Source organism: Canis lupus, chromosome 19 (assembly GCF_011100685.1).
Source record: "Canis lupus familiaris isolate Mischka breed German Shepherd chromosome 19, alternate assembly UU_Cfam_GSD_1.0, whole genome shotgun sequence".
Classification (NCBI taxonomy): domain Eukaryota; kingdom Metazoa; phylum Chordata; class Mammalia; order Carnivora; family Canidae; genus Canis; species Canis lupus.
The window spans coordinates 17,918,782-17,933,776 of record NC_049240.1 but is presented as its reverse complement, the minus strand read 5'-3'; the positions used below and the strand labels follow the sequence as shown (position 1 = coordinate 17,933,776).

At 35.6% G+C, this 14,995-nt stretch overlaps 1 protein-coding gene across 6 annotated transcripts in view; it reads left to right on the top strand.

Annotated features, from left to right (window-relative positions):
• SPATA5 (spermatogenesis associated 5) overlaps window positions 1–14,995 on the top strand; it is a 351,344-nt gene that overhangs the window by 257,209 nt on the left and 79,140 nt on the right. For 4 of the 6 annotated variants that reach the window (XR_005373957.1, XM_038564717.1, XM_038564716.1 and 1 more), the window contains exon 15: window positions 999–1,163. Coding sequence is in view for 5 of the 6 variants with exons in the window: in XM_038564717.1 (XP_038420645.1) it covers window positions 999–1,163 (165 nt within the window). In the remaining variant the exon portion in view is untranslated. Of the gene's footprint in view, window positions 1–998; window positions 1,164–6,961; window positions 7,246–14,995 lie in introns of those variants that run through there. The other 2 variants (XM_038564718.1, XM_038564721.1) reach the window with 2 other exon arrangements.

Sequence of the window (14,995 nt, the reverse complement as noted above, 5' to 3'; positions counted from 1 at the left end):
GGTCTTTTAAGGCCTTAAGATCTGCCTATGACTATCTTTCGGACCTTATTTCCTACCTCTTTTCCCTTCATCCAGTCTACCACACTGATTTTTTTTTCTTCTTTTTTTCTTTTCTGGGAACATATCAGTCATTCTTGCTTTCTCTACTTGATACCTTGAATACTCTTCCCCCAGATCTTTCTAAGGCTGACTCCTTTGGGTATCTGCCTAAGTTACCTCCGAGAGAGGCTTTCTCTCACTACCCCAACTAAAAGTTGCCCCAGCCTCTTAATACACACACATATTTTAGATCTGTATCTGTTTTAATAACTTTATTGAGATAGAACTTACATAACAAATTTAACCCATCTAAAATATTTAATTCAGTGGCTTTTAGTATATCCACAGACATATGTAACCATCACCACCATCAGTTTTACACATATCTATCTTATTCATGCAATTTTCTAGTATCAAGAACACTGTCTAATGTATAGTGCATGCTCAGTAAAGTTTTCTGAATAGATTAATTCATTAGCTCTAAGATAATTTAGGCATTAGGCTCCAATAAAATATGAAGGAAGTTCATTTGACTACTTCAGGTCTAGAAGTACTCTTTTATCAGAGCTGTGCTATTTTGAGGGCTCTCTCAAACAGCTTAACCCATATTTTAAGAGTTATTGCAGGAAGTCCCAAAAAAAGTCTTTTGATATAGTGAATACAAATCATATTACACATTTCCCTAAGAGAAAATAGACATCTTTTATTGACCTGACAGTTGCTGAGAAGCAGAAAACCCCTCAGAAGCATTGTTTTGCTATTTTCAAAAGTACCTTGAACATTATTTGTTTGAATCTTTGAAATAGATTATAGAAATCACTAGCACTTGTTTTATGTGCTAATTATGGGTGATAGTGGGTTATTCATGAGATTATAGATATCCCCCTTTCTTTGGTACCTTTCATGCGTAATGTCAGTTCTGAGTTTGGTTAATCTGCATTGTCTCATCTTCCCTGTAGGCTTTGATGCGGCCTGGAAGAATTGACAGAATCATCTATGTGCCTTTACCAGATGCAGCGACAAGAAGGGAAATACTTAACCTGCAGTTTCACTCTATGCCAATCAGTAATGACGTGAATCTTGATGAACTCATCTTCCAAACAGATACATATTCAGGAGCGGAGGTAAGAGAGTTCTCCTCAAGATACCTTGGGGGCAGGAAAGCAGCGGGTTGGGGTCATTAGCAAAAAGATTGCTTCCTGCCAACTGTTTTAATAACTATCCGTTGGGCAGCCTGGGTGGCTCAGCGGTTTAGCGCCGCCTTCGGCCTGGGGCATGATCCTGGAAGACCTGGGATCAAGTCCTACATCGGGCTCCCTGCATGGAGCCTGCTTCTCCCTCTGCCTGTGTCTCTCTGCCTCTCTCTCTGTGTCTCTCATGAATAAATAAATAAAATCTTTAAGAAGAAAAAGAAAGAACTGTATGTTAAGAAATCTTAAAACAGGAAATGCACTAAATGACAGGTAATCAAAAAAAAAAAAAATGACAGGTAATCACTAAATTGCATTTTACCCGGCCTCTATTATATCTCAATTGTTTTTACTTGGCTTCTGTTACTTCTCAAAAAGTAGTCTTCAGAGAATTAACATGGTATAGTGGGGAGAACAGTGGACTAGAAGTAGAAGTTTCTTCTTTGGGGTTTCTTGATACATCAGCTCCAACTATTCACACGTTTTGATTTCTTGACCTATCAAATGGAAATAGTACACAACTTTACATACTATTTTCTTATAGAGATCATAAAAATGAAATTAGGATATCATACAAGTGCTCAGAAGTGCAAGACTTGGCAGAGAGATTATATTATTACTACCTTTAATCATTTTGGAAAATTTTGTCGGTTTACTTATATATTAACAAAAATTCTCTCATAAAAACTGTAAAAGGGGGCGCCTGGCTGGCTCAGTTGGTTAAGTGGCTGTCTTGGGCTCAGTCATGATCCCAGGGTCCTGGGATCCAGTCCCACATCAGGCTCTCCCTACTCAGTTGGAGAGTCTGCTTCTCCCTCTGCCCCTGCCCCCTGTTTCATGTTCTCTCTCTCTCAAATAAAAGTTAAAAATAAATAAAAAATAAAAGCTATAAAAGGGACAGTCTGTCCTTAGCTGTGAACAGCAAGACCTCTGTGAAAATATGAAACTTTTTTTCCTGTCCCTAGCAACTTTTTGCTTAGGCCATTTTTATTTACAAAATAAAATTCCATTAAAAGAATTGTGCATCTTTTCTACATGCATTTCTCAAAAAAGGACAGACTGTAGTCCTCAACATAGAAATATCTTCTGAATACCACTGACACAGATTTATACTGGGAAATTAATATTTTTTAAATAAGAAATTATAAATTCATTTTATTCTGAATTATCCAGCAGACTGAGACTCCATATTCTTCTGTCGGCTTGCTATTGTTTATAATCTGTCTTCTTAAAAAGCCAAAGAGATTAATACATAATAGACAATTAGCGTACTCAGAGAGTATTGTAGGTAAATTCACGTGTAGCATTGGGCTGAATGTATCATTCAGTCGTAGCTAATAACAGCAACCAAAATAAATCCCAAATCTCCTCATTATTTTGTCTCAGCTATGAAGTGTGTACATTTGATTTTCCCCCTGTAGGATTTTCATTTTCATTGCAGGAGGGGAGTGGGGGAATCATGTAGAAAGTTACCTCGAGAAGCAGTTGAAATACATACATTTTTTTAAAGTCCTAGCTGAAAAAATAATCCTTATGAACATCTTCTTGACATGACTGTCCATTAAGTTAAAATGAATATATAGTTGCTGTTAAATGACTGCCCCAGCATTTCTAGAATTCAGTTTTTGATGTGAGACCAAGGGCTGGATCACGTATATGATATGTTAGTTTATGGGAAACAGCAAAGAGAAGAAACCATAAATCTTTCAGTTGAGCAGAGTGAAATGGAAGAGCAGTCAGCAAGGTATAAATGTGCCTTTCTCACTTTGAAGTAAATCATACTAGTAACATAGAAGTGCTAAACAAAAATCAAAGCCAGTGAGGTTCTGTTTGGCTGAAAGGAAAAAACTCATTTGGTGCCAGGAATTATTGTACCAGCTTGCTAGTTCTTATGTAGTACCTGTCTTATTCAATCTATTATATAAGCACATTCATTTTTGGTTAATTTTTATATCAAATCTTCTAAAAATAGTCACAGAGAAAAGTAAAAGAAAATTCTGTCCCTCCTTGAATTACACTTTTGGGTCCCATAATGGTTGGGTGAGGGAAGTATATCCCACCCTGGTCTAATTATAATCTATATACATGTAATCCATTACAGCTTCATAAAATTTTATTCCGAGCTATATCTTATTAGTTCTGGAATTTTGATTTAGGCAAGACAGATTTGTTCCATATTGTTTGTTTTGTGGGTTTTTTATTTTTTTTTTTTTTTGGTCTAATTATTTAAGCAGTTCACACAGGAGCCTTATTTTTTTAAGAGAACTATGGTTATCTTAACAGTTTTAAAAATAATAAATAGGAAATTTAAGATATATGACTTTGAGCTTCAAATAAAATATAAGATCCCATCTTTCCCCCCACCTCTTTCCATCAGAATGAAAATGGTTACAGCATTGGTGAAAGCCAAAATTAGTTTGGAAGTTTTGTTTTTGTTTTACCCATAAGACAAATTCAAGCTGGAACCTCAGTCACCTGACTCCTACAGACCCAGTGCTTTCCCACTGATGTAACTAATTTATTTCCTCCTCAGTCTAAGGCCAGAACCTTTAGCACAAAACCCATTACATAGTACATATTTAACAAGCATTTAACAAACTGAAAATGAAAAAAGATTTTTAAAATTATGGTTTAGGAAAAATGGACTTTCCTTCATCATTATCATAAGGAGAGCCCTCTAACTTTGTAGCAATACACCCTGATACAGCCATAGCTATTTTTTCAGATTTAGAAAGTGTGTCATTGGCCACTTTTGGTATAAAATGAAAATATTGATAAATTAGTTGTCTTCACAGGAGAGTAGTATCATCAATATTATTCATTCATATATCATTCATATAATGATGTATTTATTATATATTAATTTATACACTATTAGCTATATGAACAAGAATTTGGCCAGATGAGCCAGAGATGACGAAATTATTGACATCAGTGTCTGTCTTTTAGAAACATAAAATGTTTAACTGTAGTGAGTATTTTTTTATTTTTATTTTTAAATCAAAAAGCTGTAGAGAGGAGCACCTGGCTGGGTCAGAGGTAAATCATGAGACTCTTGATCTTGGGGGTCATGAGTTCAAGCCCCACGTTGGGCATAGAACTTACTTTAAAAAAGAAAGAAAGAACAACAAAAGCTGTAGAGAGTGATTGGAGACGATATAGGTACTTTTAATGACTGAGATAGAGGAGAGTTACTACTTAAAAATATTTTCTTTCAACCCAGTGCTTTATTTTGCCCAGTCGACATTGTTTCTTAAAAGCTAACACAGGCCCAGTGTTTCAAATAGCCCCTTACACCCCAATCTATTTTCCCTCCCTGGAGAGGGTATAGAGAACTGCACTATTTCTTAATTTTCAGGAGAGTTCCAAGGGGAAATTTGTTGCCAGCTAGAAGAGGAATAGGGTCACTAAGGAGCAGCCTCCACAGAGAGGCTAAAAGCAGGTAGCATCCTTCAGCCATCCCTGTGCCTGCCATTCCCGGGTGGCCAGAACCTCATTGTCTTTGCCTTCTTGGCTGTAGCTCCCAGTTAATAGAAAAACATGTTGCCGTTTAAAAGCAGATGGGAATTCAGTTCAGGAGGAAATAATAAGTCTTTTTTGGTTATAGCTATTGTTTTCTTTTGCTTTGATTTTTGTTTTTTAAGTTATTTGTAGCAGATTCCATTTCATTTTTTCATTTGTCTTTTATTCAATTATCTTAGTTACTTTAGGAAAACTTTTATCTTACCCACCAACAGGAAATCAAGAGTCACAAATATATGCACATGAAAGGCATAACCGGTCCCATTACCCATGCACCATGTGCTTGGGAACAGAAGTGACAAGTAAGATAATTTCCTCTCTGTGTAGGAATTTGCTGACTTAGGCTGACAACTAGTATCTGTAAAATTTGAGTTTAATGTTTATTTGCATTTGGATGTTATCCTCTGTTAGTGATTATCTCATTAAGTGAAATTGATAATATGTCTAAGAGCCAGGTACCAGTTATAGATTTTTTTTCAGTTATAGATTTTATAAATAATTTAGGCAATCATAGCATTTATTTCATACATCAAGATTTGAGGATTCAACTTCCAAGAGAGGCAGTAAAGGGAAGACAAAAAAAGAATTCTGGTGGTGCATTTGAGTAAGACTTTTAAATTGTAGTCTTTTTCTTTCAGAGTGGCATCAGGAAAGTTATTTAACCTCTTTGGACTTTAGTTTTCTCATTTGTAAATTAAGTGTTTGCAGTTGTTTTGAGTGTTAAATGGGGTAATAAATAAATATAAAAGCACTAAGAAACAGTGTGTGACACATGAAGAGTGCCTCCTAAATGTTACATCCCTTTATTCTTTGTTCCTCTTATCTGTTCAGTATTTATATTTACCACTGAAGTATTGGATGATGTTGCTAGAAGATGGTAATGTTTTGCATTGTCTCAATAACCAGATAAATGTATCTGAAAGCTAAATTATAAATGAGTTACTTCTTTTTCTTTTCTAAAGAATATAGCATCTGCTTAATATGGTGATTTTTAGGATAATCTTGTGACCTAGTGCTAGAAAGTCTTTTTAAAGCAATTTGTTAGAGTTAAATACATTTTACCCTATATTTTTAAAAAAGCTTTAACTTCATGTGAAGTCTATTTATTCTTGTTTTACTAAATCACATCTCTTGCCCTAGATTTTGTTTTGTAGTCTCTGCCCTTCTGTGTCTAATTGCTCAAGGTCTTAATGCCAGCTTGACATTTAAAAATTACCTTCTGATGTGCTTCATTAATTCAAGAAGGTTCTAGTCACAATAAAGAGAGAACTTTAAATTAATTTTCTATCTTGCTGATTAACATTCCTTCTGACATTCTCTTTTTTCTCTAACAAAATGAAAATATATATAAAAAAAAATCATTGCCATTTAGGGTGTCTGTACTCTACCTACATGAAGTCTCTTGTGGCAGTTTTCCCAAAACTAAAAATCAGGATCAGTGTATTTGAATTTGGCATAGATTGACTCTATCTAACAATGCATCTGAGATAATAATAAAGGAGACCTTTTAGCCTGTCTCAGGCCCTCTGGTTAGTATTTTTAGGGAGCAGAGGCTTGGCCGCAGTGTTCCTGCCCCTAGAGTGAAGCAGAGTACACAGTACTTAGCAACCTCCTGTACACTGTCTTGCAGCCTACTTGTCCTGCTTAATTGGAAACTGCCCTATGAACACATACTGCTGTAACCAACTGGTCTACTGTTCCTTTCTGAGATCTTTGTTATCTCTCTACTCCTTTTTGTGCATTTATCCTAAAACTCTATGCCCCAGAATTTCAAAATACTCTTTTTTTACACAACCTACCAAAATCACTGCTTTGTCATTAGAACATCATGATCACTGGAAGTCAGGTCCTTGGAAGTGACTTCTCTTTTTGACCTCTTTTACGCTGATTTCTGTTTTACTTGTTTAGCTCTTTGTACATTTTTTCCTGATAGTTATTTTAATGTGAGCAGCCACCTTGTCTCCCCAAAACAAACTGTAAGATTCTCTGCAATGGAAACCAGTTTTTTTTACTCCTTGGAGTCCAGCGAAGCAGCCAGTATCTTACACTCAGTGGATATTAATGTTAGATGAGTCAAATTTATGTGTTGAATCTGTCATTCTACCAACAAAAAATGTCAATTTTAACATTCACCTAAAGTGACATTTTCTAGTTTTAAGTGTGTTTTTGTACACGTTATTGATTTGAGTATCTTAATCCTTTGGGAACAGTGCTCTGCCAAGAGAACTAGAGCCAAGCAAAAACAATGGATTTGTCTGAAGTCCCACAGTGAATAACTGACAAACCCAGGACCAGAAACCAAATATTTCAACTCCTCCTGAAAGATTCTTCATGATCTCTTCATGCCTCTGAGTCAACTGAGGAGTCTTTGAAAGTGTTTCATTATTCTCTTTGACATATCTGAATCTTTAGTAAGATTTGCCTACTCTTATGGACAGTGACTTAGCAAACTAAGCAACAGATATGAAACATCTTTACATTTTTAGGTGTACATATCTTATATGTGATAATTTTTATAGTTACCCTGTTATCAACTTCCCAAATAAGTGTAAGCTACTTCAAGTTAGGAACTATGTTTTTCTTTATTCATGTACTGTATTTTCCAGATGGTGAAAATAAGACTGGCAGTTTTGAAGGGAAAACATAAAAATGACTAAGTTCCATATCATGTGTTCATGTGGCATGATCTAATGATGTGCTGAATACTATGGGAGAAAGAAGTGGGTATGACTCACGCTAGCTGGATTTGAGGGAGAGGGTAGTTGATCTGAGGATTAATTAGTAAATAGGAGTTCCCTAAGTCAAGTGGAGATGGGGAGAGAGCATTTCAGGCTGATAGGAAGGCAGAGATGCATAAAAGAACATGGTACGTCCTAGATTTGGTTAAAGGTTGAAATATGACTAGAAGAAGTAGTCTGCATATAAAAGTAGTAGGTGATAAAACAAGAAAAGTAGGTGAGACAAATATGAAGGACCTTGAATAACTTGCTTTTCTCCTTTAAGCATTGGGGAGCCATTGAAAAAGTTAATAAAAAATGTTGTGATCAAACTTGTGTCATCAAAAGATTGGTAGCGTTTTGTACTTAAAACCACCATTAGTCTATCCAGCACTATTATGTGAATTGGAAAAAGGTACTCCTTTGCCCCAGTTGATGACAGTTACCTGCCAGAGCAAAAGGTTTGTCAAACAGAGCATGAGCTTTCATAAAGTCCCCATTTCAGTCTTTATTCACCCCCTCAGCTGGGCATCCTTGTATGGACACAATCTTCACATCTCTATAAGGCTGTCTCATTTGGCTTATCCACTTTTAAATATCCCTCAGGGTTCCTAGCACAGCAGCTTATAGAAGGTTGCTATGTATTCATTGAATAAAGAAATTTAGATTTTACATCCCAAGTAGACAAACTACTTTCTGGGTCTTTAAGATTTGCTTCATGAAAAAAAAAAAAAAAAAAAAAAAGATTTGCTTCATGAACCCTTGGACAAACATGTTTCGTGAGTGAGATAAGTTATGGGAATTCATTATTTATTACAAATTATTGGGGGAGATGGAAATATTAGATGTCTTTTTGGATGTGAGGGTGATCTGGCTGCGACATCTGTCACCCCATTGATCATTAGGATTGATTCAGTTGATCTGGCTAGCTAGGCGGATATCTTCCTCCTTTACCACTCCACATGTATCCCTCACAAAAGTGTGCATTCAGTTGAAGAGGACCCTTCTTTGGTCAAAGGTATACGAGTCACTGTTCTCCGCTGCTAGAACCTCCAGACAAGCTCTCAAGTACCATTTGTAGGAGAATGTAGGGTAGTCAAGCTTCCAAGACTCAAGACACATACAAACGAGGCAGTGCACAATCTGCCTTTCTTTAAAACAACAAAAAAAGATATCTTTTGTGCAATATTAAAACCAGCTGTGAGGTGCAGCACCTGGTATAAATGACTGAAATGTTGAAAGTCAGGTTCATCATGCCCTCTGAGCCATCTTATCACATATAACATTGAATATATAAGGTCCTAGGGCCAACATGTGCTTCAAAGTACATTTTACAAATTTAATCTCCACAGCTCTTTTCAGTTGCTAAAATGTGGCTACCCTGTTGCAAATGAATTGTGATAGAACCTTCAGAGCAAAAGTCAGCATATACTGAAAGCAGATATTTAGGCTGTAACTTCAAGCCAGGCCACGACCCCTTCCCTTCCCCTGTGCCCACAATTTTACAATCTACATACTAAGTCAAGAAGTTTTGTAAAAGCCAAGACTTGAACTTTCATTCTACCTTGGCCATGTATTACAGTATTGGTTGAGTCAAATCAGTTATCATCTCTAGAACCCAGTTTTCATATTTTAACAGAGGAAGTGGAAATATGGTCTCTGTGATCCTTTCTAGTTTTGAAAATCTATGTGGTTATATACCTATCATAGATTAAATTTATTGTATAAGGAATCTCTTAGGGATGGACTTCCCTAAAGTCCATAAATACATAACATGGTTTTGTTTCCTTTATTGTGTTTCTAGAAACCTGGGATTTTAGGGTCTCATTCACTGTCTCTATATTACTTGCAACTGTGACCTAGCGATCCTGATTGTAGCACCAGAAAAATAGGATTAGAAGACTGACAGTGCATAGAATTCAGATTTTAATAAAGATTCTCCTTAGCAAATTTTCACAATTTTCTACTGAGTGGAAATGGAAGTTTTACCTGCTCAGAGATTCCCAGTAATTTTTTTTTTTTTTTTCTGAGAACTTTGGTTTCTCTGCTTTTCAACTTCCTTACAAACAGTCAAGTTTAATACCTGTGATTCTGGAGGCATTATGATAAAAAGTGTTGTAAAATAGAAATAAGCCACCAGTCTTTTTCCCTAAACTCTTTGTTAGGAAAGTAAGTGAAAGTTACGAGATTATCATGTTCATTTTAATGTACAGTTTTTAAAACTTCCAACATATGGAGATGTAAACATTCTCTGTATTTCCAAACTTCAGCTGCTACTCAAACTGGCAATACAAAGAATCTTAATTCAACTTACCTGAAGGCTACTTTAGTTAGGATGTTTACACCAAAGCAAATCATTTTCCAGAACACCTTGTGTTGTGATACCTGTATTACTGACCCCTTACCAGATGTTTAAAGCTGCTGTTAGCTTACAAGAAGCATTAGTCAGAAAGGAAATGGACATTGAATGAGAGGCTGGCTAGCAACAAACTTAATAGAGTATTTTATAACCGAGTACTGAAACCCTTTATAAGGAAGCAGTGTATCAAGGCAGCAAATTAGTCAAGACCTAATAATCTAGTCCCCAAACCTGGGTTCCAGGCTAATCCATATCTATGAAGAATTACTCAGGCTAGTGGTAATGCTGATTTAAGCATTACAACATTCTGCCTTGTTTCTCCTTCCAGATTCACAGTCTCTATTGACACATGCTGGTTCCCTAGAATTTTTGCACATTTAATCTGTGTTTCTTCATCTTCAAAAGAGTTATAAAATGTAGGGGTCCTACTAACTTGAGAGGAACACAATTTTAAAAAGATGTGTAAAGCATGCTATTCTGGTAGAGTTGGATATTTTTGTTTGGTTATTTGAAGGTAATAGAAGGCTAATATTTTTTTAAAGATTTTATTTATTTATTTGAGAGAAAGAGAGAGAACAAGCAAGGGGAAGAGCAAAGGGAGAAGCAGACTCCAACCCTGGGCTGGATGATCCCAGTATCCCAGAATCATGACCTGAGCTGAAAGCAGATGCTTAACTGACTGAGCCACGCAGGTACCCCGGAAGACTAATTTCTCTAATAATTCTAATTGATCCGTATATGAAAAGAATGCCACAAATATATGTAAAAACTGTTTATTCTTTTAAGAATATTTTTTACCAGGTACCCAGGTGACTCATTTGGGTTAGGCATCCAGCCTTGATTTCAGCTCAGTTCATGATCTCTGGGTTGTGTGATTGAGCCCTACTTCTGGCTCTTCACGGGGCATGGAGCCTGCTTAAGATTGTCTGTCCCTCTTCCCCTCCTCTCTCTTTCTCTCCTCTTAAAAAAAAAAAAATGTTAGGGACGCCTGGGTGGCTCAACGGTTGGGCGCCTGCCTTTGGCTCAGGTTGTGATCCCGGGTGTGGGATCGGGTCCCACATTGGGCTCCCTGTGAGAAGCCTGCTACTCCCTCTGCCTGTGTCTACCTCTCTCTCAGTCTGTCTCTCTAATGAATAAATCAATCTTAAAAAAAAAAAGTTAAAAAGAATATTTTTTTTACATACAAAACTGCATTATAATTAAGCAAATGGATTATGGAATGAGAAAGATCTAAATCCAAATGCCTAGTTTACCCATTTCTTACCATGTGATCAGTTTCTTTATATGTAAATAAGGTTAATAAGATTCTCTACTTCATAGATCTGTTTCAGATTAGATGAAGCAATTACCATAAGGGACTCATCCTTGTAAGTACATAGCAAGTGCTCAATAAGTCATTTTTGTTATATTTTTTATAATCATCAAATTCAGTCTATTTAATAATTGGTCTTTAATATGAAAATATCCACAGTTGGCTTAGATTTTATGAATACAGTGTTTCATGTGTATTCATTTTTTTAGTCTTAATAGTATGTTCTTTAAAGCCAAACTGAATTTCATAGTTACATGCTGTATTTATTTCAGCTAGTTTATATTGATAAACATTTGTAATCCCTATTTTTATTTTTTTTTCCTGTTAAAGGTATAAACTATTTTTTACTCTCAAGTGTGTAAAGCTGGTGTTTCCTTATAAACTGTTAACATAATATCCCTATATCAGCATATTCTTCAGGGTAATACTAGTATATAACTTAATTCTAACTTGCTTTAGCATAAGTTTTGTTGGTTAAAAGAAGTGAACCTAGCAACTTTAGAAAATTGACGGATTTTTCTTTTTTTCTTCCTTTTTTTTTTAAGATTTATTTCAGAGAGAGGAGGTGGAGAGAGCATGAGTAGAAGGGCAGAGAGAGAGAGAGAATCCCACACAGACTCTGGGCTGAGTTCAGAGCCCAATGAGGGGCTCAATCCCATGACCATGAGATCACGACCCAAACCAAAACCAAAAGACGGGTGCTTAACCGACTGCGCCACCCAGGCGCCCCTAGAATAATTACTTAGGAAATAAGCATACCCAATTACTGTGCCCTTTCATTTAGGTTAGAATTAAACCCAGGTATTTAGGTAAGGCTCAGAAATCTAACACTAAAGACAAAAGCACTATATGTCATTAGGCGTCTGATGGTGACAGAGGGATGTTCTTGTTCTTCATCCCCAAATGACAGTAATTCTAAATTCTCAAAGGCGTCATTCTATAAAAATGTTGCTAAAACTCTATCAAATGGTTGTTCAGAATTGTAGTGCAATCATTAAGTTGTTCTTAAATATAACCTTCACTATGTTTTGGAAATTTAAAAACAAAATCTAACCTTAAGCCAGAAAGAAAAGTAGAAAGAATTATTATTAAGACTTTCAGAACTCTCTTTTTTTGTTTCATCTGTTTTTAACCTTCAAATATTATTGCTGGTGTCCTTTAACAGTAGTTAACTCTCTTTTTTGCTATTAAAATATGGAAAATGGATTTTGCTTTTTTGTATTTGTAGGAAGGTTTCCTTATTCAAGACATTAGACATAATGCACATGCCACATTTACCATTATGGGAGTTTTAAATAATAAATTAATTGTTTTCTCTTTCTCTTCAGAATTATTTTTAAAAATCACTTAAACTGTTTTTGGCATTAGGGCAAGACATTCTTTCAGTGGTAGTAAAAGTAGCCCTTGGCATATTTTTATTCACTTCAAAAGAGTCCTTAAGGAGTAGTTTTGTATTTAAAACGAAGAATTGTACTTAGTTTGCCTAACATTAACTTCTTGCCAGAATCCTTAAAAATATAAAAGGTCACACAAATACTCTCAGATATAAAAACAGTAGTCCCAGCATTTCTTATTTTGTTGTTGTTGTTATTGCTATTGTATGCCATAAGCCTGTGTCAGGACTGGATATTAGGCAGGGAGATAAATCCAGAAGTTGTCCATTGAAAATGAACTTTTGGGGGATCCCTGGGTGGCTCAGCAGTTTGGCGCCTGCCTTTGGCCCAGGGCGCGATCCTAGAGTCCCGGGATCAAGTCCCATGTCAGGTTCCCGGCATGGAGCCTGCTTCTCCCTACTCCTGTGTCTCTGCCTCTCTCTCTCTCTCTCTCTCTCTCTGTGTCTATCATAAATAAATAAATAAATTTTAAAAAAAAGAAAAGAAAAAGAAAATGAACTTTCTTGTTATACAACCTAGTTGATCATAATTGGCATGTAATATGCACACATGCACAGGTTCACAAAAGCTGGTCTGATGGTTCATTTATAGTTTAATAAACATTTAAGCTATGATTTCATTTCTCATTCATGAAGTTAATTTTCTGCATCTGCTTTGTATAGCACATCAAAAAATTCCTGCCATGTCTGGTCCACTTTAATTTCGAACCCTATGGGATATTTTCATGGGTAGATTATACTTTCTGTGCCTTTAAATTAGGCTTTTTTTTTCCAAAAATATTTATTTACAAAATTTTAGTACATTTATTATGTAAAGCAGTTAGCATTAATATTTTTCATTCATTTTGTACTTGTATATAAAACTAGAAATCAATAATTGAATTTTAAGGACATAATAACTCAAGGACAAGACTTGATTGATATTATACAGTATAAATTCTGTAAAAATTAAAACACACTGAAGTTCAACTTTAATGTGATCTAGCTTAGTATAAAATTTGGTTTAATGTCAGTTTGACTTGGATTCTATCCCAAGTGGTTTATTGCAATTAGTACCAAAAGACCCCATTATAATAATTTTTTTTCCGTAATAATATCTTGCAGGATAAAATAGTATATAACTATATTCTGTATTATTTTGAACTTTTATTTTTGCTATTCCAATAATGATGTATCCTAAGGACCTCTAAGAGCCTAAACATAACTTTATAGGTAAAATCTGCTGACTTACTGCCTAAATCACCTTCATCTGTAAAGCTGTGTTAAATACAGCCCTGTATATAAACTGATCACGCTCTAAAGGCTAGCCATCCATGAAGGTTGTAGGTTTTCTTCTTTGACAGCCAGTACTTTAGGTGATCAATGTATACAATTCATGTTTATAGTCATATAATAGACAAAATGTAGACTAAAGCAAAAGAGAATATGCTCCCATTTTATGTACTTCACAAAGAAAGCCACAGGCTGGGGGTGGAGAGGAGATCTCAGTGCCTAATAAGTTTCAAGTTTTCTTTTAAAAAAAAAATGGTAATTGCTTATAATTTTTAAGTAGTCTACTATGGGCTGAATTCTGTCTCCACAAAATTCATATGTTGAAGGCTTACCCCCCAATGTGATTATATTTAGAGATAGAGCCTATAAGAAGGTAATTAGAGCTAAGTAAGTTAGTAAGTGTGGGACCCTAATAAGACCTCCTGCTCTCACGGAAGAAAGGTCATGTGAAGATACAATGAGAAGGTGGCTGCCTGCAAGATAGGAAGAGTGCTTCACCAGGAGTTGACTGTGTGGGCATCTGATCTCAGACTTCTAGCCTCGAGAAGTTATAGCAGATAAATTTCTATTGCTTCAGCCACCCAGTCTTTGGTGTTTTGTTATGGCAGCTGGAGCCGACTAAGAGTCAGTTATAGTTCATGTCACTATAGCACTGGACATGTTATATTTGGAAGTTCTTTTTTTTTTTTTTTGTAACTGATAAAGATGATTTCTATTGACTTATTTCACCCTACATTGTCTATATAGGCAATTCCTAGTTTACAAAAATTGGCCATAAGTTACCTTTTCAGAATTTAGAATACACTTATTTCTAGAAGCAGTGCTTCTATGATGGGTAGTTTCCCATGCCTGTCCCCTGAAATGGATTACATCCCTAGTATAAGTAATCCAAAAGGAGTAAACATAAGCTGAAGCTCCTGGAATTAGGAGAACCTGCATTATTAAAGTCAACCAACAGGAAAAAAAGGGGATTTTGTTTTCTTTTTTAGGCATGATTAGATTAGACAAAGTTTGTTTTCACTTTTCACTGTTTATCTTCCAAGTTTCCTGCCCTACACCCAGTATCCTCTAGACCTACTTTTCTGAGTGCTTTGAGAGTCCCAATCAACTCTCAGAAAACAATCTGATTGAATCAAATCACAATAAAAGCCAAATAATCAGTATGACTTCAGGGACATATGCATTTTAAAA